Source organism: Gavia stellata, chromosome 7 (assembly GCF_030936135.1).
Source record: "Gavia stellata isolate bGavSte3 chromosome 7, bGavSte3.hap2, whole genome shotgun sequence".
Taxonomy (NCBI): domain Eukaryota; kingdom Metazoa; phylum Chordata; class Aves; order Gaviiformes; family Gaviidae; genus Gavia; species Gavia stellata.
In genome coordinates, this window is record NC_082600.1 from 14,462,826 (window position 1) to 14,490,739 (window position 27,914).

Genomic DNA, 27,914 nt, shown 5'->3' on the forward strand with positions numbered 1-27,914 from the left:
TGTTTACTGTGGAATAAACTTTTTCAAAGTGTCTGTGAGAAAGAAATCTCAGGCTGAGACTGTGTATGTAACATGCCAAATAACTCACCACCACAACTATCCCACCAAGCTTTTTCCAAAAATTTGGATGGAGCATGTGGAGTATAGGGTTAACTACATTCAAACAATTGATGTGTCTGCAAAAACAATCTTTTAACTTCTGCTGTTGATAGTCAAAAAGTATTCCTATCCTTCACTTGCTAAGACTGATTAAATGGGACATTTTATTTCTGCTTTGTTTCCTTGCCTAGCTCTTAGCACTCACCATGCTGAAGTGATTTAACCTACAACACTTTCAGAACAGCTGCTGTAACTCTTGGTTTAGGTCAGTGAAGAAACTTCCCTCAAAAGCATCTTGATTAAAATGAGAATGCTGTATGAAACTCGGTGTCTATGTAAGCATTTGCAGTATTGATGCCACAAATGTAGGTCCTACAAATACTGCCGCAGGAGTAGTACACTGGAATTTGTAAAGACTACTCATTTAACTTCAGAATCAGACCTATTTGAATTAAAATAAGCACGTTTCATTTAACCTATGGAACTGTTACATTACAGGCTATGGTGTGTGTTCTGTAATGAAATGTCCAAGCACAGATCTAGAAGACAGGTTCCTATTAAGATGTACATATTCATCATCACAGATCCGTTCCAAAATAAGCGATCAAGACATTTAACTGGAACAAGGTGAGTAACATTTTAGCACATAAAAGCATCAAGATCTCCCTCTAGAGGACATCTTGTCTTTATCTTTATTTTTTAATAATACAGCTTCATTTACTGAAACAGCATTTCACTTCAACAGTGTCAAGGAAAAAAATTAAGTAGAGTTTCAGGAAAACTTAACAAACAATTCAATTCAAAAAGAGTAAACTGAAGTTTTTAGCAGGAAACTGAAAGTTCTTATCAAATAAATAGTAACTTTGAAGGACTGCACTGCAATAATTGCAACAAGTGGTTACTATTTATATTGCAGTGCTGAAAACAGGCCCCAGCCAAAATGCATCGTGTTCAAAGACCCAATAAATTAAGAAGTTGACCTCTGGCTGAAAGCTATAAATGAAGGTACACAAGTGGATTGTGTTAAGATTTTTAAAGCTACTTTACTTTCTTTTAATACAAAGAAATGTAAGCTGAGGTTCAGAGGTAAGTGCAAAACAGTGCCTTGCACACACCAGCTTAATGTTTCATATGGGATACTGGAAAGAAACTGTCCCGTTACATTTGGTCAGCATAAATCCATCCCATCACACACATCACCCATAAGCCTTAGTATTTTTGTAAAAACAAAGCATCTTTGTCATCTTAAGACTTCCCATTCAACTTTTGTTTTTAAAGAAACAGCACCCTCAAGTTTCTTACGCTGCCCTAACTAAAGAAAAATACAGGGAAAAAACCCCACAATGTACTTCATTGGAAACATACTGTAACCAGCTTGTGAATTTATTAACGATATGATTTACAACGTACTAAGCTAACAGGGAAACTTCCAGAGCTTTTGCTTTTCTTTCGTTTCCACACAGCTGATCTACCCGTACCCATTAAGCCAAAGAGCATTACATTTACCCGCACACCACCACACGCCCGCTAAGCGACTGTAGGTGCCAACAAAGGTATGACAGAACAGCTGAGAGCGGTCTCCGGAGGACTCTGGCACCGAGGCCGTGTCCTTCCCGCCTCCCCCGGCACCGGAGCCGCTGCCGCTCCCCATACACGCGCACTCTCCCCCCACCCCTCTGGGCACCGAGGCCACTGGTGGGGCCACCGCCACCCCGGCGCCGCCGCCATCACCGCTGTCCCCCCAGAGCCGCCCCCCGGCACCGGGGCCGCCCCCGCCCCGCGGGTACCTGCGTCGCACAGCCGCCGCCCGCCCCGCCGCCCGGAACTCGCTAGCCGGCCCGCGGCGGCTCCGGTTTCAAAAGTGCGCCGGGTGGAAACAAACGGTCCCGAGTCTCACTGCCCTTCCACAGGGGCTACGTGTTGTGAAGGGCAGCGGTCAGGCCGCGGTTCGCTGGGCCTGTAGGAGCCCTTCTCCTACCGTTGCGGGCGATGTGGAGGGCGCTTCGCTGGGCTAGTGACTGCAGGGGGAGGGAGGGCTGTGGGAAGCAATGGTTCCGGAGGTATACGTTTCCCAGCCGGGAGTCGTGAGTGCCGTGCCGGTTGGGGGGGTGATGCAATGGCAGTGACAGAGGAGCGGTGAGGAGAGTTGAGCTGAGGCGACTCGCGTCGGGCTGGGTAGGTCAGGGCTGGGCCGGGCTTCGGCGAGCGGCTGAGGGCAAGGCCGGAGATGGGGCCTCAGTGAGAGACCCCGGCGGGCGGGAGGGGGGCTCGTTGGCTGGTTATTGCCGCCCCGCTGGCGGGTGCGGGGCGCCGGGAGTGGGGGTCTCTGCTGGGCACGTTTCCTCCCTCCCCTTGCGAGGCGTCGATGCGCTTGAGGGCTTTTTTCTCCACTCTCTGCGGGTCGCAGCCCCCGCGGCTACATGGCCAACGCATCAGGAGAAAAAGCCCTTTTCCCTGGCAAGTGGGGGAGCGGAGGGGGGGGGCGGATCCCGGTCGCTGGAAGATGCGGCCCAGCCCAGGGAGGGCAGAGCTGGTGAGTGCCTTTACCCTGCCCGGGCAGGCGGGTGGCAGGGAAGTGTTGCAGGGCTCCAGGGTTAGAAACATCAGCTTGATGGTTTGTTTTATGCATAGCCATTCCTGCACAAGAGCTTAGCTATTAACAGCTGTAGTATAGTAAAAATTCATATTGGACTTTCTTCACGTGAGAGTGGTTGAGTGGTCATATTATCATCTCAGGGAATTGTCTTGCACACTTCTATTGTATTTTCATACATAAATTGATGATTACCATGACTGGGAAGGTAGGTCTACTATAAAATGCAGCGTACGTTGGAGTACTTCTCCAGGCATGTTTCACACGACATCTGTGTGCATACTACCTGCTTTAATTTCATTTTTCAATTTTTGTTTTATTTCCAGGAGGCAAAACAGTTTTCAGGAACGTAAGTGCTGTCAGACTTAAATTCACATTCTTTCATTCATTCATGAAAAATATTTTTGGGACTTTTGTATTACTGTTGTCTTTGGAAGTCTTGATGTACCTTCATGCAATGTTTGTCATGAAAGAGGTCTTCTTAACATAATGTGAAACCCTGTTCTTTGATTCTCAGGTCTCTAACTTACGAAGACAGATAGCAAATAATGAAAATTGTTATAGATCTGTGATTGTCATCCAGCTGGAAAGAGAGGAGAATACAGTTGTTTTCTGATACCTATGCCAAGGATTATTTTTGAGCTTTGTCTCATGATGATTTAATATTCTGAAACAGTCACAAGAGCAGTAGCCATTACAAGTTACCATGCATTGCATAGGTAGAAAAGGCATACAATTCTTGGCTTTCAAGTTAATACTGTGAAACTGAGGCTTTTAAGTTCATCTTAGACTCTGGTTCTAAATATCCTGGTAGTCTATTCTCAAGTCCCCATGTATCATTTTTTTTCCTCCAAATCTGTTTGCGTACAGTATCTAATGTGTCTGGGACTGTTAGTTTTCATAATATCAATAAGAAAGGAAGAAAAAATGTCCTGATAAAATGCAGAATATCCAGATGTTTCTTTTAGTCGGCTCACAATTGTATTTATGAGTTTCAAAAGATAAAAACCTATGTTCCATATTACTGAATTCCTGGCTTGAATTCCACCGGCAAATAAGGACAGTACTGAGGTAAATAGAGATAAGTTTTAGGTAGCAGGCAGTATCTTTTGTAGCCTATAATCGTAATATCCTCATCTCTTGTTGCAGTAACTAGATTACTTTTGCTGCTTCTTAATGAAAATGCACCCTCATTTGGGATACTTTGTTCAGCTTAAATCCATAATATTCCAAACTTTTTAAAGAGTCTTTCTGTTTTACCGCTCTCCAGTATGTGTGCTTAGTCTCAGCTGTGACATTTCAGCCTTTCTGAATGGAGGCAATCTATCAGTAAGAATGTATGTTCAGGAATTAAGTTAAAACACCAAGTCACAATTTGTTCTACACCAAAGAATAGTACTTGTTTACCTTCTTCTATTTTGTAAAATTTGAAGCCAGTAAATGTACCTGGCATATTCCTACAGAAAGGGTGTGCATTAATCTTAGAAAACATTTTCTAATATGAATTTACTCTCTATACTTTCTTTAGCAGTTAAATATCTTGTGCCCATAAAAAAGAGGAAAACACTAGTATCCAAATAAAGGAATGTAAGTAAATTGTAGGAACACATCAGAGGATTGTTTGATACATTTCAAATTACCTCTTTAAAATAACACTGTCAAACTGCAAGTAATCAAGCTTGAAGGGGTCGAGGTTAGATTAAAAAACTTAAGTGATACTGATAATACATTAGTCAGTCTTATTTTAGTCAATTATATAATCTCAGAATGGTATCACTGTTAATAGACTAAGTGAATTAAATTAGCAAGTGGACGTATACACTTCTCAGCTTTCTCAGGGTATTCAACTGAAGCTGAAATCTGGGAATATTGCAGCTGTCTGACAAACAAAGCCTTAGTGATAGATATGTTTTCGTAACCAGCAAGTTACCAGATCAACCTTAAGTTTTCTAGGCAGCTGAAGGCTTTTTACAGTGGCAGTTTAAATATATACTATGTAAATATAGCCAAGGTTGTGATCAGGCTGATTATTTTGTAGAAGGAAGGCTTTGAAATATTGCTGTACAGCTAATGCAACTATTATATGCTTTTGTTTCTTCTTTTTAAATTCTGCGAAAAGGGAGCCAAATGAATGTGGGTTTTTATTAACAGCTTTTATGATTCACTTCAGTTACGTATGTATCTTGTAAACTCAATCTATTCAAGCTCCATGCGTAGCAATGGATCAGTAATATGCTAGGGAGTCCCTTCAGAGAGACATAATCCTTTGCAAATCAGTAGGACTTTACATGGGCACAGAGTTCTTCCTTCATGCACATGAGCACGGCATTACAGAGAATGCTTAGGGTGAATGCTGTGTTTCCAATACACCACCATTTGCAACTCATTATGAAGTTAATTTACTCTTTCAACCTGCATTGCATTTGTCACTATCACATCTGAATACAGTGCATGTAAAATAACCATCAATTTATGAATTAAGATTACATCACTCAAGTAAAAAAGTTATACAATAGCTTGGGTGATTGTCTAAATCGACCACATCAGATTGTGAGGCAGCACTTCACAACCCTGGCCAAGTTGCAATGACAGTTTTCATGGAAAATTTAGTTTTCCCTCAGTTCATTTTTGTCATTAGGATCTGCACTGTTATCTCATTTTAACAGCCTCAGGTTTAATGAAATTCTTTTATAATTCTCTATATGCTTCTCTGTGTACCTTGTTATTGTGGTATGTTCATCCCAAATGGATTCATTTAAGATAGTTGCAGTATCACTTACAATGTTGTTTTTCTGACAGATGGTGTCCTCCTTACCCCTTTTTAACACCTATTTTCTTCTATGTAAATATGACAAGCTCACTATAACCAGAACCATAATGGTTTAAAAGCTCTCTTCCCATATCAAGTTAATGCTTGTTTATTCTCAGTTCTGAATATTTAAACAGCATGATGCTTGAATTTTTACAAAAAACTGATTAAGCGCATATGTACTTCTAAACACCTCATCGTTTTGTACAGTGAGCTGCTGAGCATGAATAATTCTTGAAAATAAGGATTTCTTAAAATAAGGAATTCTGCCTTTGCAGGTGAAATGAGTTTTCACTCATGGCAGGTTGATAACAGATTGACCAGATTTCTCAGACATCAATAAAACTCTATTTTTAGATCAGAGAGTATCTGAAGACAATTTATCAGGTAATTTTAGAAAAATTAGAGGAAGAAATTGCTGGGGTAGCATGAATTGCTCTGCCACCTTTTTGGGAGACATATGTAATAAAGTGCAAGTTAATTCAATGCAGTCTGTGTTGCAGGAGTTTCCTGTCTTGGAAATTACTAAGAGGTGTTCAATGTATTCATTAAAAAGAAGTACAGCAGAGCTTATTTATAACACATTTTAGATTATAACTGATGGGACAAAGATCAAGATAATTCTGATGTAGAGTGAAAATAACCTTATTGATTTTAATGCATTTGATAACTAAAACTATTTGCTTACTTAGCATTTTAACAGCATTATTTAACTTTCTGTACTTTCTGTGTTAGCGTACTCTAAACTCTGCAGTTGTAGTTTTCCAAAGTCTCGATTGCTATTAATTTAAAAAAAATAGACTGCTAAGAAACTTTCAGATTATCTTATTGTTAATATGTACAAAGTTATAGATGTTAGCCTGGGAGAGAAGCCCGTTTGTGGAAGCATGGGCGCGCTCTGTTCTAGGAAGCCCCAGTGATCAAGGTATATGTTGGACATAGGAAGACTACTGTGTTATTGTTCTCAGCCATCTCATCGTCTTAAGCCATGTCCTAGGGTTATTTTTTCTACATACTGCTGAGAAACAAATAGTTGCTCAAATTTATAGCCGATTGCTTACCCAAGAATTGATTGTTCTTTAGAAAGCAGCATTTCTCACTAATCATCAGTGTGTTTTGTAACCTCTGGAGCAAAGCAGTAAAGAAGATTACTAAGCTTTTCTCTTGACTATCTTTCTTTGGGCTGAAGTACTATATTACCTATATTAAGACAAAATTCCATACGTTAGTTATAAAAATCTCATTATCATTCCGAATTTGACACAGTATCAAGTAGCACAAAAACGTTAACTAATCAGGACTCAGATAACCTCTACCAACTGTTCTGAGATGCTCTGAATCATGCACATATTTAAATACTTCTACTTTTGTCAGGAGTTTGACTTTGAAAAGGTGTCATAGGGTTAAATGAGATACGTGGACAAACAACATTAAGAGTGATCTCTAAATTTATTTGGTACTCTGGTCAGTCTCAGTCCATTTCTCTAAGAAACTGAAGCTCACTGTGTTAATGTCTCCACGTTTATCAATCTGATATGAATAGAATGAGGTATGTGGTCGGTATAATTTTTATATTCTTACTCTCTTCATCTAATCTTCAAGCTGTACATGAAAGAATGAAACACACTCTTTTTTGCCCTACAGTTCTCCTTGTTGCTGCTGTTTTGAATCTACAAGACAAAGAATTGGAAGGCATTAAATTTGGTTGAATTGTAAATAAGCAGATCTTTTGCAGTCTGGCAAAATGGCTGACAGTCCAAACTGTGATTTGAAATCTCTCAGTCCGCTCCAGCTGTTTGAAAGAGTAACTGAACAAGGAGAGAAAGTCAGAGCACTGAAGGCAGGAAAAGCACCAAAGGTATTTCGATTTCACGTTTTGAACCCATCTTTTTTCAAGTTAGGTCTGTCTTTAAGAGCACTAAAGAATATGGTTGTTCTGAGATCCATTTTGTATTGTAGTAAGAAAAAAAAAATTTGTTTAAAAATATTTATGTCCATTTTGTGAACTGAGGACATAACTAGAGCCGAGGGAGTCACTAGCAAGAGCAAAGTTGTTGCTCCTGAAGTTAGAACAGAGAGTCGTAGGCTTAGAAGTCTGCTTCAGCCAGCTGCCATGCTACATGATAAGATCCAAGGTATTTGGTTTTCAAGTGAAATTTCTATCACTTGTCTTCTGCCCTGGTTTTAGATTCTTTGTTAAAATCTCTTTCTCCATGCATTATTGTACACATTAGCAAATATGTCTGCCTGTAACTGTACTGACAGTCCCTGCTTAATCTCCCTTAAGTAATTTAGTAATTTGTCATTAATTTCAAGTTCCCTATTCTGTCATCACTATGTTGGTAAAGAGACCCCAGTTTTAATATGGGCTCTTTTAGTATATTGTCTGTGGGAGTAAGCCTTGAAAACTGGGAGTTGAATAAAGTGTTGATCTATTTATGGCTTGCACGAGATGTTACAATAGCTTTGCATTAAAAAGGTCATAACAATGAAAGTTGTAAAGAACTTTTTGTTCTAGTTTGTCTTCAAGTCTGTCAAGGAATTGTAATGAATAAATTATTTTAAGGTGAGCCACTAAAAGCATTGTAAAGTTAATTAGATAATAATTTACATTATATTTGTATATCTTAGAAATTTAAAATGTTAAGCTTGTTATACCTCTGAAAAGTAGGCAAGCATTTTTTTTTCTTAGGCAGAAATTGAAAAGTGAGACAGAGGTGCTTTAAATATCTTGGCAATAGTGATGTTTTAAATTCTGCCGGTTAGGAAGTGGTCACCTGCTATTTGGTTTTCTTTTACCTTTGGCAGCAATGCTGCAAACATGTAAATAAAGGCTTAGAGTTTATGAATAGTGCAATTCAAGTCAAAGCATGGATGCAGGTTTTTGAGGGGTTGGGACATTAATGTAATTGTCTATCTTAAATCAAACTCAATGAGCTTTTTTTTCCCTTATTTAGGATGAAATTGATGCAGCAGTGAGGATGCTGTTATCATTAAAACTGTCATATAAAACAACAACAGGGCAAGATTACCAGGCAGGTTTGCCTCCAAAGGATCTTGTATTAATAAACAATGGTACAACTAAGGAAGAGGACGAGGATGTTGTGGACCCCTGGACTGTACAGACATCAAATGCTAAAGGCGTGGATTATGAGAAACTCATAGGTATAACTCTTTCTTCACTGCTACTAAGAAACTTATGTCAAGTGATCCTAATGACCACAAAAACAGGAAGGGATCATAACAAATCCTGATCAAAACCATCACAGGTGTAATTTAATTTATGTCTAATCTTAGCGTTCGCATGTCTGAAGAATTTCCTGTAGGGATTGAAAATCTCCCAAGCAGGGATCTCCTATGGAAGACTTAAACACTTTGCAAAGAACTTTTCAGTTTAAAATAAAAGTTTTACTGGCAGTTTGTTTTTTGGCATAAGAAAAGTTAGAAGTTATGTTAATGAAGACACCGTGACTTAGTATCTGCATCTTCAGTGGCTGTGATGCAGAACAGATAAAGCCTAGAGCATTCTGACCAGGCTGTAGAATTTTTCATACCATTTCTCCACATCTGCTTTGACTTCTGAATCAGGGAGAGCAGAGATGATCCAAAACTAATGCAGAAATTTGTAAGTGTAATGACTCCTTCACAAGACACGCTGTCAAGCAGCCAAGTGCTGACTGAGGTGAAAAAGATGCAGTGCATTTGAAAAACATGCATGTAATGGAAAATATTTTAGACATGGATGCTACAAAACTTGCAAGTTTTGTAACTTAAGAAGCAGGGGTTAAGTCAATTTCCTTATTTGTTTTACAGTCCATTGTTTTTATAGCTTGTTTGAGTCTAGCATAAAAACAGGTGAGAGAATTATTAATTGATTTTTACTGGTTTTGCCTCTTTTTTTTTTTAATTATTGTCAATTTTCAATCCATATTCAGTACCTCATTGGAAATTCTTTAACAGAGGTACATTGCTGGTGTCTGCGTAGTAGTTTGTGTCTCACAATAAGACATACACCCTTATGTGGCAGTAACCATATATTTGCTTTTGGGAGCTCTAGTGTCAGCATTCTTTTAACTGTGTGATGTTATTGTCAGATCATGTCAAATGTATGTGCAGAAGGTAACAGGAGGAAGAAAAAGTTGGAGAGGGAGAAGCGTGCAAAGAAAAGCGCCAGGGGAGATTTAGGTTGGATATTAGGAAAAATTTCTTCACTGAAAGGCTTGTCAAGCACTGGAACAGGCTGCCCAGGGAAGTGGTGGAGTCACCATCCCTGGAGATATCTAAAAGATGTGTAGACATGGTGCTTAGGGACATGGTTTAGTGGTGGACTTGGCAGTGTTAGGTTTACAATTGGACTCAAGGGTCCTTTTCCAACCTAAATAATTCTGTGATGCTATGAAAAATACATGTCAGTGGGGGAGAAGGAAGAAAGATAACTGTTAGAATCTAGAAATGGACAAGATCTCTCATCATCATATTACTTGTGTAGGAGGTATGGAGAAGTTTTTTTGTTTTCTTGGGGGGTGGTTCTAAGTCTTGTAGAAAAGTGGGAAGAATTGTGTTGGCACAATCTCAAGGTCTTTCCGAGACTGACTAGCATGACTTCACTGTAAATCAATTCTCTAAAGCAATGCTAAAGCCGAACAGCAATGTCCTTTTTTCCAGTAACTCTGTATGTGTGTATGTGTATGGCCTTTTGATCTACCCTAAAGTGGTGGGTTAGGCTGAAGGGTTTTTACTTATTTACACTGCTAGCTGATTGGGGAATTTGGTGGATGAGTCATTTTGCTTGTTCTAAGTGATGTGCTGGAAATTTTTCAGAGAAGAATGCTAGCCTAGCCAGTTCAGGAAGTGAAACAGTTACTGCCTGTTATTGATAAACTTCCTCCTCTTCCTCCCCCTTTTAAAAATAGTAGTAAAAAGTATTGTCCAAGGACTTGACATCTGATAGGTCTTACCATAAAGGAAACTTCTGTGCCACCTGTAATCTGTTTATTTTTTAGTGGTACCAGAGAAAGTTGTCAGTGTATTTGTGTTGACTAAAATAGAAGAAATGAAAGTGCTAAAAGCACAACGTAATTGAAAGCGATATTCTTCTCAAATGGTTGTCCTAGACATGCACTTAAGTGAATGGTTACACAACAAAACAGCCTAAAGATATTCTGGGAAGAAAGGTTTTGTTAGCTAAGTACTAGATGTGAACATCCCTAGAGAATTTTTTTTTTTGTTTGAGCATGAGCAAAGAGCAGAGGGATGAGTGAGAAAGGGCTTTATATGCTAACCATACTCATACTTCAGTGAGCTGAATATTGCCAGTGGTACAAAATGGTTGAAGTTGGCGGGGATTTTTGCAGATCTAGTCAACTCCCCTGTTCAAAGGAGAACAGGTTGCTCAGGACCTTGTCCAGTAGGATTTTTAATATCTCCAAGGATAGAGATCCCACAGCCTCCTTGGGCAACCTGTTCTGATATTTGACCATGTGCATAAAATAAAGGTTTTTCTTATGTTTAAATGGAATTTCCTTTATTTCAAATTGTACCCATTGCCTCTTGTCCTTCCACTGGGCATCACTCAGAAGAGTCTGGTGCTGTCTTCTTTACCTCCCCCCCGCTTCCTCTAATCAGATATTTATACGCATTGATAAGATCCCTCCTGAACCTTGTCTTCCCTAAGCTCAGCAATCCCAGCTCTCTCGGCCTCTCCTCATATGACAGATGCTCCAAGCCCTTCATCTTCATATCCCTTTGCTGGATTCACTTTAGTATGTCCATGTCCTTCCTATACCAGAGCCCAGAACTGAACCCAATGCTCCAGATGTGTCTCATCAGTGCTGAGTAGAGGGGAAGGATCACCTCCCTCGATGTTCTGGCAGCGCTGTTCCTAATGCAGCCCTTGAGGCCATTGACCTGTCAATGACACAGAGGTGCATTGCTGGCTTATATTGAATTCCTTGTCTACCAGGACTCTAGGATGCCAAGGTCCTTCTCTGCCAAGCTGCTTTCCAGCTGCTGGTACAGTCAGTGCAGATATTCCTCCCCAGATTCAGGACTTTGCATTGTCTTTTATTGAACTTCATGAGATTCTTGTCAGCCCAATTCTCCAGCCTGCTGTGGTCCCTCTGAATTGCAAGACAACCATCTGTTAGCTACCCCTCCCAGTATTGTTTCATCTGCAAACTTGCCGAGGGTGCACTCTGTCCTGTCATCCACGCCATTAATGAAGATGTTAAACAGTATTGGCCCCAGTATCAACCCCCTGGGGTGCATGACTAACGTTGGGCTCCAGCTGGACTTTGTGCTGCTGGTCATAACCTTTTGAGCCTGGCAGTTCAGCCAGTTTTCAGTTCACCTCACTGTCCACTTTATCTAGTCCAGACTTCATCAGTTATCTATGAGAATGAGATGGGAGACGGTGTCAAAAGCCTTACTAAAGTTGGGATAAACAATATCCACTGTTCTCACCTCATCTACTAGGCTAGTCATCTCCTCATAGAAGGCAATTAAATTGGTCTGGCATGATTTCCCATTCATAAACCCATGCTGACTATTCCCAGTCACCTTCATGTCTTAAATAATGTTTGGGTATGGTTTCCATGATTATTTGCCCCATTACATGCCCAGAGATTGAGTTGAGGCTGACCAGCCTGTAGTTCCACAGTTCCTTCTTGCCCTTCTTCGAGGTGAGGGTGGCATTTGCTTTCTTCGAGCCCCCCAGGAGCCTCTCCCAGTTGCCATGACTGTTCAATGACTATTGAGACTGGCCTGGTCAGTAAAGTCACCGTGTAACAAATAGTAGGTTATTAGTTTTCTGTATGCAAATATAACATGGCAATGGCAAAGAGGAAAAATACACAGTAAATTTTCAGCAAATGCAAATACGCTTTTGAAAATGGCAGCTCTCAGGATTACTTATTTATAGCAAGTTGAAAGCTGTCTTTTGGTAAAAGCTAGAACACCAGAGATCAAAAGCATGCTAGGAATTTTTTAAAAGCTTGTTAAGGAGTGGAGGCTGTGTCCTTGTCAGAAGCTGTTTAGGAAGGCAGATTCTTAATCTGTAGAGAGTCTAAAATGTATTGAAGGTCCCCATAAGAGGAAATAGGTAGGAAAAAATTATTCAGTTTTTTAATGGGAAAGATGAAGATGGACAAAGGGAGTTGTGCAGTCTGTGAATGTTTAATAAAGATATTTATGCATTTCCAGTAAAGTGTTCTGTATGTCAGAGAACTTTAAATTACTTTCTATGGCAGTTTACAAATATTTCTAGGGTGGGTAGCCCCAATTAGTCTGGGGCATTCTTATGTTGTCTGTAAGATTAGCCTCTTACCAGTTGCTATTGTTCTGCTGAATCAAATATTTTCATGTTCATTTGGTCTCTTTTTAGCATTCATCCAGATTATAATTACTTTGCCATTTTGTAATGCATTTTGTTTGCTAGGAAGAAATTAATTCAGTAATGAAGGTTTGCTTAGGACAAGCACAGAATCACAGAATCATTAAGGTTGGAAAAGACCTGTAAGATCATCAGGTCGAACCATCAGCCAACACCACCATGCCCATTAAACCATGTCCCACAATGCCTTGTCCACACGTTCCTTGAATACCTCCAGGGATGGCAACTCCACCACTTCCCTGGGCAGCTTATTCCAGTGTTTTACCACTCTCTCAGTAAAGAAATGTTTCCTAATATCGAGTCTAAACCTCCCCTGGTGCAACTTGAGGCCATTTCCTCTTGTCCTGTCACTCGTCACTTGGGAGAAGAGACCAACACCCACCTCTCTGCAACCCCCTTTCAGGTAGTTGTAGAGAGCGATGATGTCTCCCCTCAGCCTCCTCTTCTCCAGGCTAAACAACCCCAGTTCTCTCAGCTGCTCCTCATAAGACTTGTGCTCCAGACCCTTCACCAGCTTCGTCGCCCTTCTCTGGACACGCTCCAGCACCTCAGTGTCTTTCTTGTAGTGAGGGGCCCAAAACTGAACACAGGATTCAAGGTGCAGCCTCACCAGTGCAGAGTACAGGGGGACAATCATTTCCCTGCTCCTGCTGGCCACACTATTTCTGATACAGGCCAGGATGCCATTGGCCTTCTTGGCCACTTGGGCACACTGCTGGCTCATCTTCAGCCGGCTGTCAATCAACACCCCCAGGTCCTTTTCTGATGGGCAGCTTTCCAGCCACTCGTCCCCAAGCCTGTAGCATTGCATGGAGTTGTTGTGACCCAAGTGCAGGACCCGGCACTTGGCCTTGTTGAACGTCATACAATTGGCCTCGGCCCATCGATCCAGCCTGTCCAGATCCCTTTGCAAAAAAAGCAGATGCGATAATGCTTGGAAAACATACAGATTAAAGCAGTGGTTGCTGAATCATGAATGAGCATTCATGTTTTTTAATGACATTTATTTTAATGGGTCAGTGGATGGGCCCGGTGCTTCCCTTGTATAATATCCTGCTTGATTCACCTGGAGTGAATGAACAATTGTAAGCAGGAACTTGTTTCCCATTGGGTAATGGTGCATAATACACCTAGTTTTCCCTCCCATTTGGTAATGAATTCCTACTAACTACAGGTTTACTGACTATATACAAAGCCTTGTAGTAATGCTGTGCATAACCAGTAATTCTAGAAGAAAATTAAATGAGTATAGAGGGTCTGGAACAGCAGAAATGCTTGCCTCCAAGTTGATGCTCAAATTAGATACGTTACCACTTTTTTCTCCTGTCAAGATTGACTCTTTCCTTCAGTGGGCGTTCCTGATTTTTGGTTGTGAAAGGCTGTTCAGTGAAGAGTTCACATAACAAAATTACAAATAGTTCAGTAGTTCACATAACAACAAACTTAAACACACATCCCTGTTTTTCAGCCAGAGTGTAGGAGAGGAGCTCCCTGTACTCAGGACTTCCCAGCATCCCAGTGCTCCAGGGTACATGTTGGTCTGACTCTTCCATCCCATCCCTCATAAATCCCTTGAGAGCGCTGCAGTCTCAATGATTAGGATGGCCATGGTTTTAAATAGTGCTTTTTGACATGTGCGCAAAGCCGTGGTGGACTGAAAATGGCCTCTTTGCTGTGCTTTGAAAAGCTGTGCTGTAAAGGTTTGGAAGGCCTCTTTCCTTTCCCTTTTCTGGGGAAGTGGTTAGTCTAGTCTAGTATAGTAGCCCAGGGTGTCTTAATATTCAGCTTTTCAAATTACCCCAGCGTGCTCAATATTCCTTGCTGCCCCTGTGGGTTAATTTTCTTTGTAAAATGCGTTCCATTCCCAGGGCAGTACGTTGGGTAACCAACACAGGTAGAGAGCTCTGCCTCCAACTGGAATCAGTCTCTCTCTGTTGTCCAGTGGTGTAAGCTGTTATGCTGTCCAGCTAAGGATTGTTACTGTGCACTAGGATGTAACGTTAGAAGCTCACCTGCTCTAGAAGGAAGTTGTAGTCTTTGGAAGGACATTTCAGTTAATTACAATATCACTGCAGGAAGGCTTTTAATATGTTACTTGCTTTTGGCTTAAAAAAGAAATGGAAAATTTAGAAGCAGGAACATGCATAAGGAGGGAATTCAAAGTAAACCTGATTCTATGCAGGGCATTCAAAGTGATTGTGGTGTTTTCCACAGGACAGAGTATAGTAGTCATGTAAGTTATAGTTTACTAACTGCATAATGAATGGTTTAAAATTAATTTTTCTGTTTCTAGTTTCCTTAGGAAACTCTAGATATTTGAAATTTGTCCATTGTCACGTATGTGTTCCTGTAGAATGATTATTTCCTGTTACAGCTAGGAAGACCCTAAGTGCTTCTCTCATGTGGACATGTATCTTATAACTAGGGAATTTGCCAGTGTTTAATAAGATACTCAGAATAGATGGATGTAGATATTATGTACGTATATAATGTATTTTTACATCCAGAACCTCTGTTTTGTTCTCTTGAATACTTTGGCAATCCCAATAATTAATAGTGCAAGTTGTTCTAATGCTGAATAGAGCAGAATAGTAGCAAACAGTAAATTCTTGTCTAGATTTTTTCGATCAAGTCGGAATCACGGAGCATTGACCTGCTTATTAGGGTCCAAGAATTGGGACTGGAGTATAGGAAGCTTTACCTAAGAAATAAAAGGTTTCCCCAGTTCAGTTTTATTGGGAATAGGAAAAAATACTGCTACTGCTATTTTACTCGGTAAAAACCTTTCTTCAATGAAATTACTACATCTGAAAACATTGTTTTATTAATCAGATGATTTCCTAAACCACCAAGTAATAAGTCTTACTTGATGGCAATGAAGAGTATTATGCATTACCTTTTCAAGCCTCTTGAGGGGAGCAGTGTCTGTAATCATAGCCATATAAAAGAAGAATGAAGTTTGCAGAAGAGTATTCGGGGTTGGAAGGTGAAAAACCATGTGATCTGAGGGCAGAAAATTTAGATATCAGGAAAGGAACATTCAGAGCCTCACAGCCATTTTTAGCCTATGGCTTACAGAGGCCAAGTTACTGACCTAAATATGGGGGTTTTGAATGTTTTTTTGTTCAGAATATCAATAGTCCTGCTCTAAGGAAACTGCAATTATAATCAGTTATGGATGGAGCAATACTGCAGATTGTGAATAGACTGGGTCTCCTAGCATAGAGTTAGTATCAGAAGTTACTGCTGGGACTCCAGGCAAGAATCAGGAAAATCTAGCTTTTTTACATTTTATCAAGACTCAAAGGAGATGTCCTTTTTAACCTAGGCTGCCTCAGTATGTTCTTGGTAAATCTAAGGTCTGGTTGTAGCCATGCTATTCTTACTTTTTTTTCCTTTTTTTTTTTTTTTTTACATTTCAGTTCGGTTTGGCAGCAGTAAAATTGACACAGATCTGATCAATCGAATAGAAAGAGCTACTGGGCAAAAACCTCACCGCTTTCTACGTAGAGGAATCTTTTTTTCTCACAGGTGAGGGGTTTTTTTATTTTAGAATTCAAAAAGGTCCAATTGCGTAGGCTTTCTGTGAGCAGCCCATGACCAGCAAAAGACTGTGTTCTTTTACACCAAGATAAACTGACTGTGTAATTTGAAATTAGCAACTACTGCAGGTTTACACTGGTGACATTTGAAACCCTTAGTTGTATCAGTTTCTGATATGTCCTCACTAATCCCAAATTGAAGAAGAAATGTGCGGGGAATCTTTGCTTTGTACAGGTTCCATTTTGACTCTACATTAGCAGCCAGATGGAGGAATTGGCCTAGCAAAGAACCCCAGGGCTTATATGGTGTCACTGCTGATTTCAACAAGGGTCCACATGGCCTGTGGACTTATGCATATGTATTGTTACATAAAAAAGGCTCAGGGAATGATCTTAAGCACCGGCTGGCCAGTCATCTACACTGTTTAATTGTTAGCATGCATGGGCTTTTGACCATAAGTACCTGAGCATGATTCAGGGCATAATTTAATTTTTCTTTGAGGTTTTTTTTCATGGAGACTGAAGGAGACAATACTTTTCTTAAATTAAATAAACAAACAAACCATCTAAAGAGTTGCATTATGTTTCCTCTGTTTTTTCTTTAGAGATATGGACCAAATCCTTGATGCTTATGAAAATAAGAAGTCCTTTTACCTTTATACAGGCAGAGGGCCATCCTCTCAGGCAATTCATGTTGGTCATCTTATCCCATTTATATTCACAAAGTAAGTTATTTCTACTATTTGTATTAAAACATTTTTTTCCTAAGGAAATGTTGAACGCTGTTTATGGAACTGCCAAAATGATGCATCGCAAGGAGTTCTGTTTATTTGAGGTGAATATTAATGAATTTAAACAATGCAATCTTACCTTTTCATTAAACTGATCGTAATCCCTGCATCACCATAAAGCTGTCTTCATTGCACGCTCAGTCCTGTGGCACTCTTAAGAATTTTTGTTCTTAAAAATGAGTTTGTGATGAGACTCAGTAACGTTACTGTATAATGTGGTACCTGCAGCAGCAGGACACAGAGAAATTGGACTCAAAGAGCTAAAAAGTCTCTTTGAATTCTCTTCCCATTGCAAATGATGGCTGCTATCATATATACAGGAAATAATAAGTGTGAGTCTTTTTTCCAGGTAAGTTGTCATTATAATTTGTATAAAATGTTTAATTTTGTTCACATGAACACAACTGCGTATACATACAAAGAAAAGAGAAGCAGACCTCTTTATATCCTTTTGTTTAAATGTATAAAAATATTTTAGCTGCATGACGTCTTCATTTTAACTTGCTTTCAGATAAAATCTTTCTGCTTTTATTAGGTGGCTGCAAGAAGTATTTGATGTTCCCTTAGTTATACAGTTAACTGATGATGAGAAATACCTTTGGAAAGACCTGACCACTGAGAAGGCATATGAATATGCTAGAGAAAATGCAAAAGACATCATTGCATGTGGTTTTGACATCAATAAAACCTTTATCTTTTCTGATTTAGACTATTTGGGGTAAGTATAAATTTCTTTAGAGCATTGTAATGAAAAAAAAGTTTCTGTATTTTCTCTCCAACTTTGACAGCCAGCAGTGTTTTAATAAATGTATACAGATGTGAAAACTTCAAGACAAATTTTACAACACTTAAAATAAAAGCTTAGTAACTCTTCTGGGGTCCAGCATAGTGTGTATTGTATCCCCTTGTCATTCTTCTGTATAATGTATGAATACTTGTGTGTGCAATGCTTAAATTTCAATTATGAAAAATATATTAAACCGGCTAAAATGTAAAAAAACCCAAACCACCAAGAAACCTCCAGATTGATTTGTTTAAGAAGGTATCAAAATCTTTGATATGTGCTTACACTCTATCTTCATTAACTAAAAGCATTTCAGCGACTTGTTACAATCAATTAATTCAGTAACACAGCATGAAAGATTATTATTTGAACTTTGAGTAAAGTTTAAGAATTTAAGAAAAAGAAACTGCTATTGAAACTGCCTTCTCAGAAAGAAGTTGTTTTATGGCAGAGTTCAGAACTGAAGTTGTGGCATGATGAGCTTCCTTAAAGACCTGGATGAGAGAATATATGTTTTTAGAGAAGAATTGTATATCGTGCAGCCCCCAGAATGCGGGGCCTACAAAGCATTTTTTTCCTTCTTTCACTCCCCTGACTTTCCTGCCTTAGAAAAGTTGTATTAATACATGTTTGCCCTGTGGCTGAACGAGGGCAGGTCAGAACTGCCATTTGTTTTGCTTCAGCTCTTCAGCAGAAATAAAAAAGGAAGAAGTTTCTGAGCTATTTTTGATTTGGAAATGCTGCTGCTGTATTTGGTGACAGAGAAAGTCCAACAAGGGAACTTAGCCTGTAGAAAATGAGAATTTGGAGGATTTGAGGTACTATTGCTCTGGTGAACTGCAGTATCCTGTATGGGATACACACTAGGGATACCAAGATGGGATCTATTCAGGTTGCCTCAGTTCACAGAAAAGCATAAAGATAAGTAAACTTTAGGCTTCATGAGGCGTTTTGACACCATTTCCAAATTGAAATATTTCTGGGTTTAGACAGTTAATTGTGACAAAAGATGTTTGCAGTAAGAGTTTGGGGGGGAAGAATAAATTAAACTCTAAAGGCATAAAATTCTTGTTTGTAAACAATTCTCTGATTATCATCTCAATGGGCCACAAAAAGACCAAAATGGTGAGATTTAATCCTTCAGGTTTTCTGACATTGTAGCTTTTGGAGTGAAAGTTTCTACCTGCACTTTTCTGCTCTTGACTTCTCTTTTTATTTTTCCACTTTCTTTCTCACAGGACGAGTACCGGATTCTACAAAAACATTGTCAAAGTTCAGAAGCATGTTACATTTAACCAAGTGAAAGGAATCTTTGGTTTTACAGACAGTGATTGCATTGGTAGGAAATAGTATTAGTTACTAGAAGTGATGCTTGCTTTCACTTCCGCTTGCACTATTTTAAATAATTATTTAAAGAGATTAATATCTGCTACTCATGAAATGGATAGAAAAAGCAAGAAGATCCGTGTTTCTAGGCTGATTCTAAAAGGGTGTTATTGTGATTCCTTCAGTATAGAAAACACTTTACAGTGAAATTTCTAGCATAATATCTACCTTTTTGGCCTTAGTAACAGCAAAGTCAAAACACAAAAGTTGAAGTGCCCAGGATAGAGAACTGTTGGGGTGTTTGTTTGGTTTTTTTACAGTGATTGCAGCTACAGTCAATTATGCTTCCTAGAAATTTCTATGCCAAAATTACATAAAAGCTTTTCTCTTCAGAAAAAGTGGTACTAATACACACAGGCATATACATATATGAGAAAAGTTAAGGAGTGCTCAAAAGCCTGGTTATAAAGGTGCTAGGTAACTCTGTCTTCCGTTTACTTCACTGCAATTACAGGTTTCTATCACACTGGCCAAAGAAAGATTCTGTGTCAAAGATGGCATTAAAACCATGATGTTCCTGAGCACTAACATCATTCTTTGACGAGTAATTGGGCCAGTGCCAGCTTTTCAGCCTTCACTGTAACCAAGGAACAGATTTCTACTTCTGTCTTACCAGTGCTCTAATAGAAGTTGGTGTTGTGATAGTGACTTCATTACACATTTGGAAAAATCTGGTATTTGCTTTCTGTTCTTTGAGGGTTCTCATCAGGGAAGCAGGTTGGTCATTCTGTGATTAAGCACTGTCTAAAAAAGAAAACTAGGCACATCTGAGATGCTTCACAAATACAGCATGCATGTAGCAATGATTCTAAGATCTTAGAGGGGAACTTGCCTGGTAAGTAGCTCTATAGTCATCCTCTCACAAAGAGAAAAAAAATGAGCAGCCCAGAATGATGATATAATCAATTCTATTTCTGAGAAGGGTAGATAGTTCAATGATGAAGAGAGTATGTTCTGATGAACCTTTTCTGGCACCTTTGTGATTCACAGCTCGCCTTTTTTCATTAGTTTCTATGTTAGTTGAACATTTATTGACATCATAGAAGGTAAAGATGAAAAAGTTTCCTCAGATAAGGCAACACTGCTTGCTAAAGATAGATGTTGGTCTTCAACTGAGTATCTGAATGATTCATTTGCGCATTTTACATGTTTCAAAAAGTTCTATTTATCATTGCTTATACTGGCTTCTCAGCTTTTCCAAACATTGTTTTCTAGGAAAGATCAGCTTTCCTGCTATTCAAGCTGCTCCATCCTTCAGTTCATCATTTCCACAGATCTTCAATGGCAAGGAGAACATTCAGTGTCTTATCCCATGTGCTATCGATCAGGTAAGAAAATCATATCACTTAATTTGGTTTTCATGGATTTGTTTTTGTACTATACCATTCAAGTTTCATGGTGGTATATCGAAATATCTGTAAAACGTTCCTGCAAGCATCTTTCTTGGTCAGAAGCTGGAAGAGACAAAAGGGTGTTGTGCTGTGTCCTGACAAAGACGAAGGCTTAACTTAACAATCGTGTATTCATGCATTACTCATTCTTGCCAGTCTTGGATCTGTCTTGATCTAAACCCAGTTCACATCTATGAAAGCAAAGACAGTAAAATCTATGCAAAAGTATACTGACGTGGGGGTAGGAAGAAACTTTTGGCCATATCTGTGGTAACTAGGACAAGATGTAATGAGCTTAACTTGCAGCGCAAGAGATTTACATTGAACCACAGGGAGAAACTTTCTATCAGTAAGAATAAAGAAACATTGAAATAGTTTGCCAGAAAGGCTGCAGAACTTTAACAATTCAGATGTACATAGAGAGGATGGAATAACATCAGCTACAAATGACAGTGGTAGCATCATTACTTTAAGTAAGTATTGTTTCTAGGAATCAAATTCTGCACTGTCTGAATCTTTAGCTATTTTAGTCACAGGGACTGGAAGATGATGTGATTACATTCATCAGCCACAATATTATGTAGTAATATTATTGCAGTTGGTTTAAGTCAGATCAGCAGCACAGCACTGCCAGCTTGATCAGGGATTTAATTCAGATTTTGTGCTGGTTGTTAAATGCTCTGGGAGGAAGCTTACATTTTAATCTACATCTATCTCCAGGCCTACTTTTAAATCACATTTTTCAACTTTATTCTGTGCTTTTATTGGTGGTTGTTCTAGGATCCTTATTTTAGAATGACCCGAGATGTAGCACCTAGAATTGGACAGCCTAAACCAGCCTTACTGCACTCAGTCTTCTTCCCAGCCCTACAAGGAGCACAGACAAAAATGAGTGCTAGTGACCCAAACTCCTCCATCTTCCTCACTGATACACCCAAACAAATCAAGACAAAGGTAAGGACCTGCAAGACTTGAGAGGGCAAAGCTTTATAACAAGGAGTGGTGGTCCTCAAAGTTACAGTGGCTATTTTTTATGTTTTCTTTGAACATATCTGCATACGTTTCATTGCAAAGCATCTTCAGGAATTGACCAAGTTATGCAAATTTAGCTAGACTACCAAATATGATCTTTTGCCTTGCCAACTAGTCTAACAGTACAAACATTAGCTAGAATAATTTACAAAACATCGTGTTTGTTTATCTGATATCTGCGGAGCAGTGGTTTAAGAATAAAAGCTGTGGAGGGTCACACTCTAAAAATAAATATTATGTTGCCATAGTTTTGAAATCTGACAGTCCATGATGTAAATCAAATAAACAGCTCTTTCTCTTGACTGCCTCTCCATGCTGGGAGCACCAAGCATTGTAGTGTCGGTTACAACACAGGTCAGACTTTCCCTGCTGCTTGGGAGTCTGCTACTGCCACCATGCACTCCTCCCTTCAATTCACAAATAAATATTATGTTGAAATTCACCTAAGTTTTAGAAGGGGTATTTTCTTCTGTCTGAGCACATCCCTAGTGCCCCTTCTAGCTCAAAGGAAAATCCCTCTTACCCAGTGTCATATGATTTAGTTTGGCAAAAGTTCACCTATGTTGTGGTATTTAAAAAAAAAATAAAGAAGTCTTTATGGAAGTAGAGCTTGAGTGAAAGATCAGATATTGTTATGGCCAATAAATAAAAAGAGTAGGAAAGGTGACTTCTGATGATGGATGAATGTTAAAAAGAGAGTGCCACTGCTGCCCAAAAAAAAATTACTGCTTACAGCATTTTTCAGATCACTAGTACATTGCTAAGTAATGAGGTTCAAAACTTACAGGTAATAGAAGGTGAAAAATTACTAGATGTTGGGAAAGGCTGAGAAGCTTCTGGGAAATCCAAGGAGATGAATGGCAACGTTATAATAAACTATTCTAATTTCACCTATCAGCACCAAATTACAGCTCAATTGTTTACTTGTTTTCCCAGAAACTGTTATTTAGATTCTAAGTCTGTACTACTTCAGGGAAAAGATCAGTGCATCGCTATAGATAAATCACTCAAACTCATAGTCAACAAATAGGTTCCAGAATATGTAAAAAATGAAATTGAGACTAATATAGGAAACATTTTGTATAAAATAGTAATGTGCCTTCACCTGGCATATTGTATTTAATCCCTCTCATCTTAGTATGAAGACAACCTGTAGAGATGAGGGACATAGAAAAAATTTCATACAAAGGCTTTCAAAATCTAGTAAGGAGAGAGGTGAGGGAAAGTACCAAACAACGTGTAAAAACTTAGTTTTACAGACTGAGACAGCTATTCAGGCCATCCTACAATATAAGAATAGATGTCATGACAGATGGCAGTTTATTTTCTTAAGATACTCATCAGTGCATAATTTTTGTATGTAATTCATTGCCCCAAGACATCATCTGTAACACGGTTAGAAAGATTCAAAACCGCATTAGACAGTGATACAGGTTATAAGAATGTTCAGAAATTGTAAATATGTAATAATTCCTAGGTACCAGAACTAAGAAAAATCTACTATGCATGTGTGTCTCTTGGCTGGTTGATGATGATATCTGGAAAGATAGAAGAGCCAAATGAAAGCTCAGCTTGTGGTTGAGAAATACTTTTTTCCCTCTTCCTGGCAATTTATTTTCTTGAAATTTGTAGGAAGATTAGCATCCTCTCAGCATTCTACGTATGTATAATTTTTTTAAATTGGCTGGTGGCTTCTGAATTTACTGGGAATGGGATTAGCAGGTACATCTGTTCACCAGTAGAGTTCATCTGCCCATAGGAAGCTATACTTAAGGGGGGAAGAGTCAGCAAGTACTCCGTTTTTAGACTGAACAATTGGGCATTTGTCTAACTTTAGCCATTCTAGCCAGGGTTTTGTAATCTTTAACTTTGCTTTCTCTTGTTTTCTGTTTCCCTGAGTAAAGGAGGAGACTAGGTTCTCTCTAGGATTTCTTCAAAAATTCTTCATGCCTCCTTCATCTCTTTCAAAATTAATTTCTTGATGAAGTGAATATCTTATTTTTTCTTACATAAAGTACATTTCCTGTAAGCACAAATTCTATCCAGCAGGCAACAGCTCCAGCAAAAGGGACTTAGAACCTTTTTGACTGAATCTCTTTGGTGGATCACTTTTTTTTTTTTTTTTGCTTCATTTTTGGTCTGGTTATGCAGTCTGGGGAGTATGTGTCTTGCCATTTTTCCCTCCTGGCTTCCAATGACCTCCTTTTGCCTCTCTGCTTCAGTCCTGAGGCTCTACATTAACTTGCCCCACTCACCCTTCAGCTAGTCCTTAGTATAGAATTTGGAGGATCATGTTATGCCTCTGTTTACAATATAGTAATACAGGATTTGGTAGAAATTATATCATGAAATCATTACATTGTTTCAGATTAACAAGCATGCCTTCTCAGGAGGCAGAGATACTATTGAAGAGCACAGGAAGTACGGAGGTAACTGTGATGTCGATGTGTCTTTTATGTACCTGACTTTCTTCCTAGAAGATGATGATAGGCTTGAACAACTGAAGCAGGTAAGTAGCCAAGTTGAAGATAATATTATTCATTTCTTATTGTGAGGACAAAGCTGTAACTAAGTCCTCAACAAAGCTGTAACTAAGTCCTCCTATGAGCCTTCTCCAGGAAGGTAATTGTGTTGTTATTCTTGCACTCTCCATCCCTTTCAAGTTTCAGTATTAAGACCTCTGTATTTGTTTGTTTGCAATGTTCTTATTTCTCGTAGGCCAATCTATCTCTTCTTTAAAAAAAAAAAATTCCCTAGTATTTTCATAAGGATCTCCAACACTGTGTAGGACAATATCCCCCCTACCTTTGAAATGAAGCCACCTTAGGATTAGTATTGTTTTAATTTTATAATACACTCTGCCTGTTCCTTATGTGAAAGGTACCTAAATAACTCTGCAAACTACAAAAGCTCATGTCTAAAGCTTGCTGGTTTTTTGTTTTTTCTTATCATCACGAGAAATGTAATAGCTATGAGGAATTGATTCACTGATCTGAATCCAAAACTGCTTCATATAAGTTGCATTTTCCTTAAACCTATCTGGCAGACTTCTGTCCCTGGGGGTGGTAGCAAGACATTTCAGTTCTTTCAGCTGTATGATCATCATCAATGCTAGGCAGTATGCATTCTCTGGAAGGCAGTATCCACAGTTAATAGTACCCATGTCACATTGGTTTATCAGCTTTCTCCTGCTGGGAACAGCTGCAAGAAAGTCAAGAGCTGCAGATTCTTCTCCAACCCTGTACTCTTTTCCACACAAGAGCAGGGTTGGATAGCTACTAATCCCCATGCAGACTGTTGCAAATTCCTTATGGAAAACTAGAGCACATTTGACTTACTGAGCTGTTTCCCATTAGTTTCCAACCACTGCAACAGTATCAGCCTAACTCTGCTACGGAGCACAAAGCCTAGACTACAGCTAGCAGCTTGCTGCAATGCTGCCATAGCACCAGATTAGAAAACATGAAGTCATGGCTTGCAGCGGCATTAGTGGTGCTGTTTCAGTTATGGTACCAGAGGAAGAAGCTTTCAGAAGTGGATACACGGAGAAAGCAGTATTGGTGGTTTTATAACAAACTAACAAACAAACAAGAAAAAAACCCACCTCCAAAAAACCACCACTGAAATTACAATTCAGTTCATTCTTGTTAACATATTTTACTGTTGCTGAGTGAGCATCAGCAACAGTTACACCTTGAATTGGTATTACAAATGACTTGATGACAAGGGGAGGTAAGATTATCATGTTTATTGCCATTTCACATCATAGTTGAACTGCCCCAGCCCTGGTTTCTAACTGGGCTGAACCAGTCAAGTGGTTAGCTTGTGCTTCTAGCTAAAGCATTTTCAATATCAGAGCAACTGAATGAATTAACAACTGTGACTGTGACTACTAGTGTGAGCACAGATTCTGAGTGTCTTTGCTATAAAAAGGATACTTGAATCACATCTAAACTCTTACCCAAATGCAATGAGAGAAAAATATGAGAATTTGTACCTCTTATTGCAAAAAACAACTTATTTGACTGTTTATTTGAACTGGGATTCTGGGGAGAAAAATATGTAGTTTCCTGCAAATAATTACAGGATTTTCCAGTTAAATTCTTTTGAATGTAGCTTATTCAGTCCATATAACTTGTCACATATGAAATTGCCCAGCTGTCTTAATCTTTTAAAAGGCAACAAGCGATTTTACAAGTTACATTTTCAGAGTGATACCACATGATCTTCTAAGGCATGCGCTTATTTTTAAGACATCCAAATCTGTATTTGCTAGGGCCAGGCTTTTAAAGAAATACTTGTCACTGAGTCTTTTTCCATATAGCACCATATTTAGCAATCCACACTTCTTTGACAGGCATACACAAGTGGGGAATTGCTCACGGGGGAGCTGAAGAAGGTTCTTATTGAAACATTGCAGCCCTTGGTAGCAGCTCATCAAGAGAGACGGAAGCAGGTCACGGATGAAATGGTGAAGCAATTCATGACTCCACGGAAGCTAGCTTTTGAATTTTGAAGAACCGCATATGTAACTTACCACTTGATAAGCCAAAACCAAGTAATTGTTGTCTTCTGTTTTATGTCATAATTCCCTAGTTATGTGCAGCCTGCAATCAGTGCTTTATAAATATTGCTTTTAATGAGTTAATTACAATGAACATCAGAGTACAGGAAAAGTTTAAAATAGGACTCGTATCTATTTAAAATCAGGATATACAAGACAAAATTTCCCAATCTTGCAGAAAAGCATGTCTGTCAGCACAACACTGTATTTTGTTGTATTTCATGTTGAAAATATAAATAAAACTTCAATTTTGATGATAAAGCCTAACTTGTAAATTGGTTTAGATATGTTGGTAAGAGGTCATGTCTCAAATTAATAAGTAGTAGCTCCATTTTCTTTTGTCCTGTGTACCTTGGTTTACTAGACTGCATGTCCTTTTGGGCTACTGGGAACATGCTGCACACAAAAAGATAGTGAACGTTACGAAGTAGATTACACAGTGACTTAGGCCTGGCATCAATACCAAAAGAATGGAGATACGCGAGTTGAACGTGGGAGAAAGAATATCAGGCTGGTTTTGTTATCGTCTTTCTCTTTGACCTGGGGCAAGTCACAGAAATCTCACTGTACTTTTGTTTCTGCAGCTATTTAACTGGTCTGATGGCTTCTGGAGGGAGGAGGTTATCACAAGGTTGTAAAGCTCCTTCATATTCTCAGGTGGAAGATAGTATAGAAATGCAAATTTTAGTTTCTAGTTATAAAAAATACCAAGTGTTAAATCATGCTGTGAAAATGAAGTTGCTGCTAGACACAGGGATACTTCTAGTACTGTCTGTTGTGTTTTACTGCACCAGGACGTTTAAACTAGGGGCACATATTTTAAGATGTATTCCAGTGAGAAAATATACTTTGTTAAAATACCTCATGTAATATTTAATTATCTCCTTCAATGTCTTTGCTATGATTTACGGAAGAAAAATTCAAATCACTAGCTAATTTGTTTTAATACATACAGTGCTGAATGCAAACTGTAGATCTGTCTTGTATTTATACAGAATAGAAAGTTGCTAGCCCAAACATAGTCTGATCAACATCAAATAAAAATACCTTTGATAACACAGGTGGGTATTGGTGTGTGGTATTTGCAAATAATTTAAAAATATAAGGAAGGCACTTGAATGAGGTGTGAAAGATTTAAACTTTAACAGGATCTGTACTGTGGGGCCTAGTGGACATATCGACTGTAGCATTCTTTAAAAAAAAAAGAAAAAAGAAAATTAAAAAAAAAGCACTCTTAATTTGGCGGTAAACCTTCGAAGTCAGCTGATTACACTTGGGTTGAGGGAGAAGTTTCAAGGGTGAGACTTCCTTCTCACTGACTTCAGTAGACCTTGGATCATCCTGTTAGTACATGAGACCGTGCTGGGCGGTTTATGCTGCCTGGAGCTGGTGCCGCTGCCTTCCCACCAGTAGCGGTTCTGTAATGCAGCGTACACGTCCTCTCCAGCAATGACCTTGCGTTTCTGAGATAGAAATGCCTGTGTGCCAAGTTGTATATGAAGTGTCCCTGTTACTTACTGTTCGTGCAAGGAA

The 27,914-nt window shown here is 39.0% G+C and overlaps 1 protein-coding gene across 1 annotated transcript; it reads left to right on the forward strand.

Annotated features, from left to right (window-relative positions):
- Positions 1 to 2,239: 2,239 nt before the first annotated feature.
- Positions 2,240 to 27,318, forward strand: WARS1 (tryptophanyl-tRNA synthetase 1). The gene is made up of 11 exons (XM_059819309.1): positions 2,240 to 2,274; positions 7,146 to 7,359; positions 8,459 to 8,666; positions 16,314 to 16,422; positions 17,039 to 17,158; positions 17,760 to 17,942; positions 19,247 to 19,347; positions 20,610 to 20,722; positions 21,566 to 21,739; positions 24,186 to 24,326; positions 26,175 to 27,318. The coding sequence occupies exons 2-11, from the start codon at positions 7,246 to 7,248 to the stop codon at positions 26,331 to 26,333; spliced, it is 1,422 nt and encodes a 473-aa protein (XP_059675292.1). The 5' UTR covers positions 2,240 to 2,274; positions 7,146 to 7,245; the 3' UTR covers positions 26,334 to 27,318.
- The last annotated feature ends 596 nt before the right edge of the window (positions 27,319 to 27,914 follow it).

Coding starts and splice junctions, on each gene's coding strand:
- WARS1 (XM_059819309.1), top strand. CDS start 7,246: ATGGCTGACAGTCCAAACTGTGATTTGAAATCTCTCAGTCCGCTCCAG. Junction 17,943..19,246: donor TCTGATTTAGACTATTTGGG/GTAAGTATAAAT, acceptor TCTTTCTCACAG/GACGAGTACCGGATTCTACA. Junction 19,348..20,609: donor TACAGACAGTGATTGCATTG/GTAGGAAATAGT, acceptor ATTGTTTTCTAG/GAAAGATCAGCTTTCCTGCT.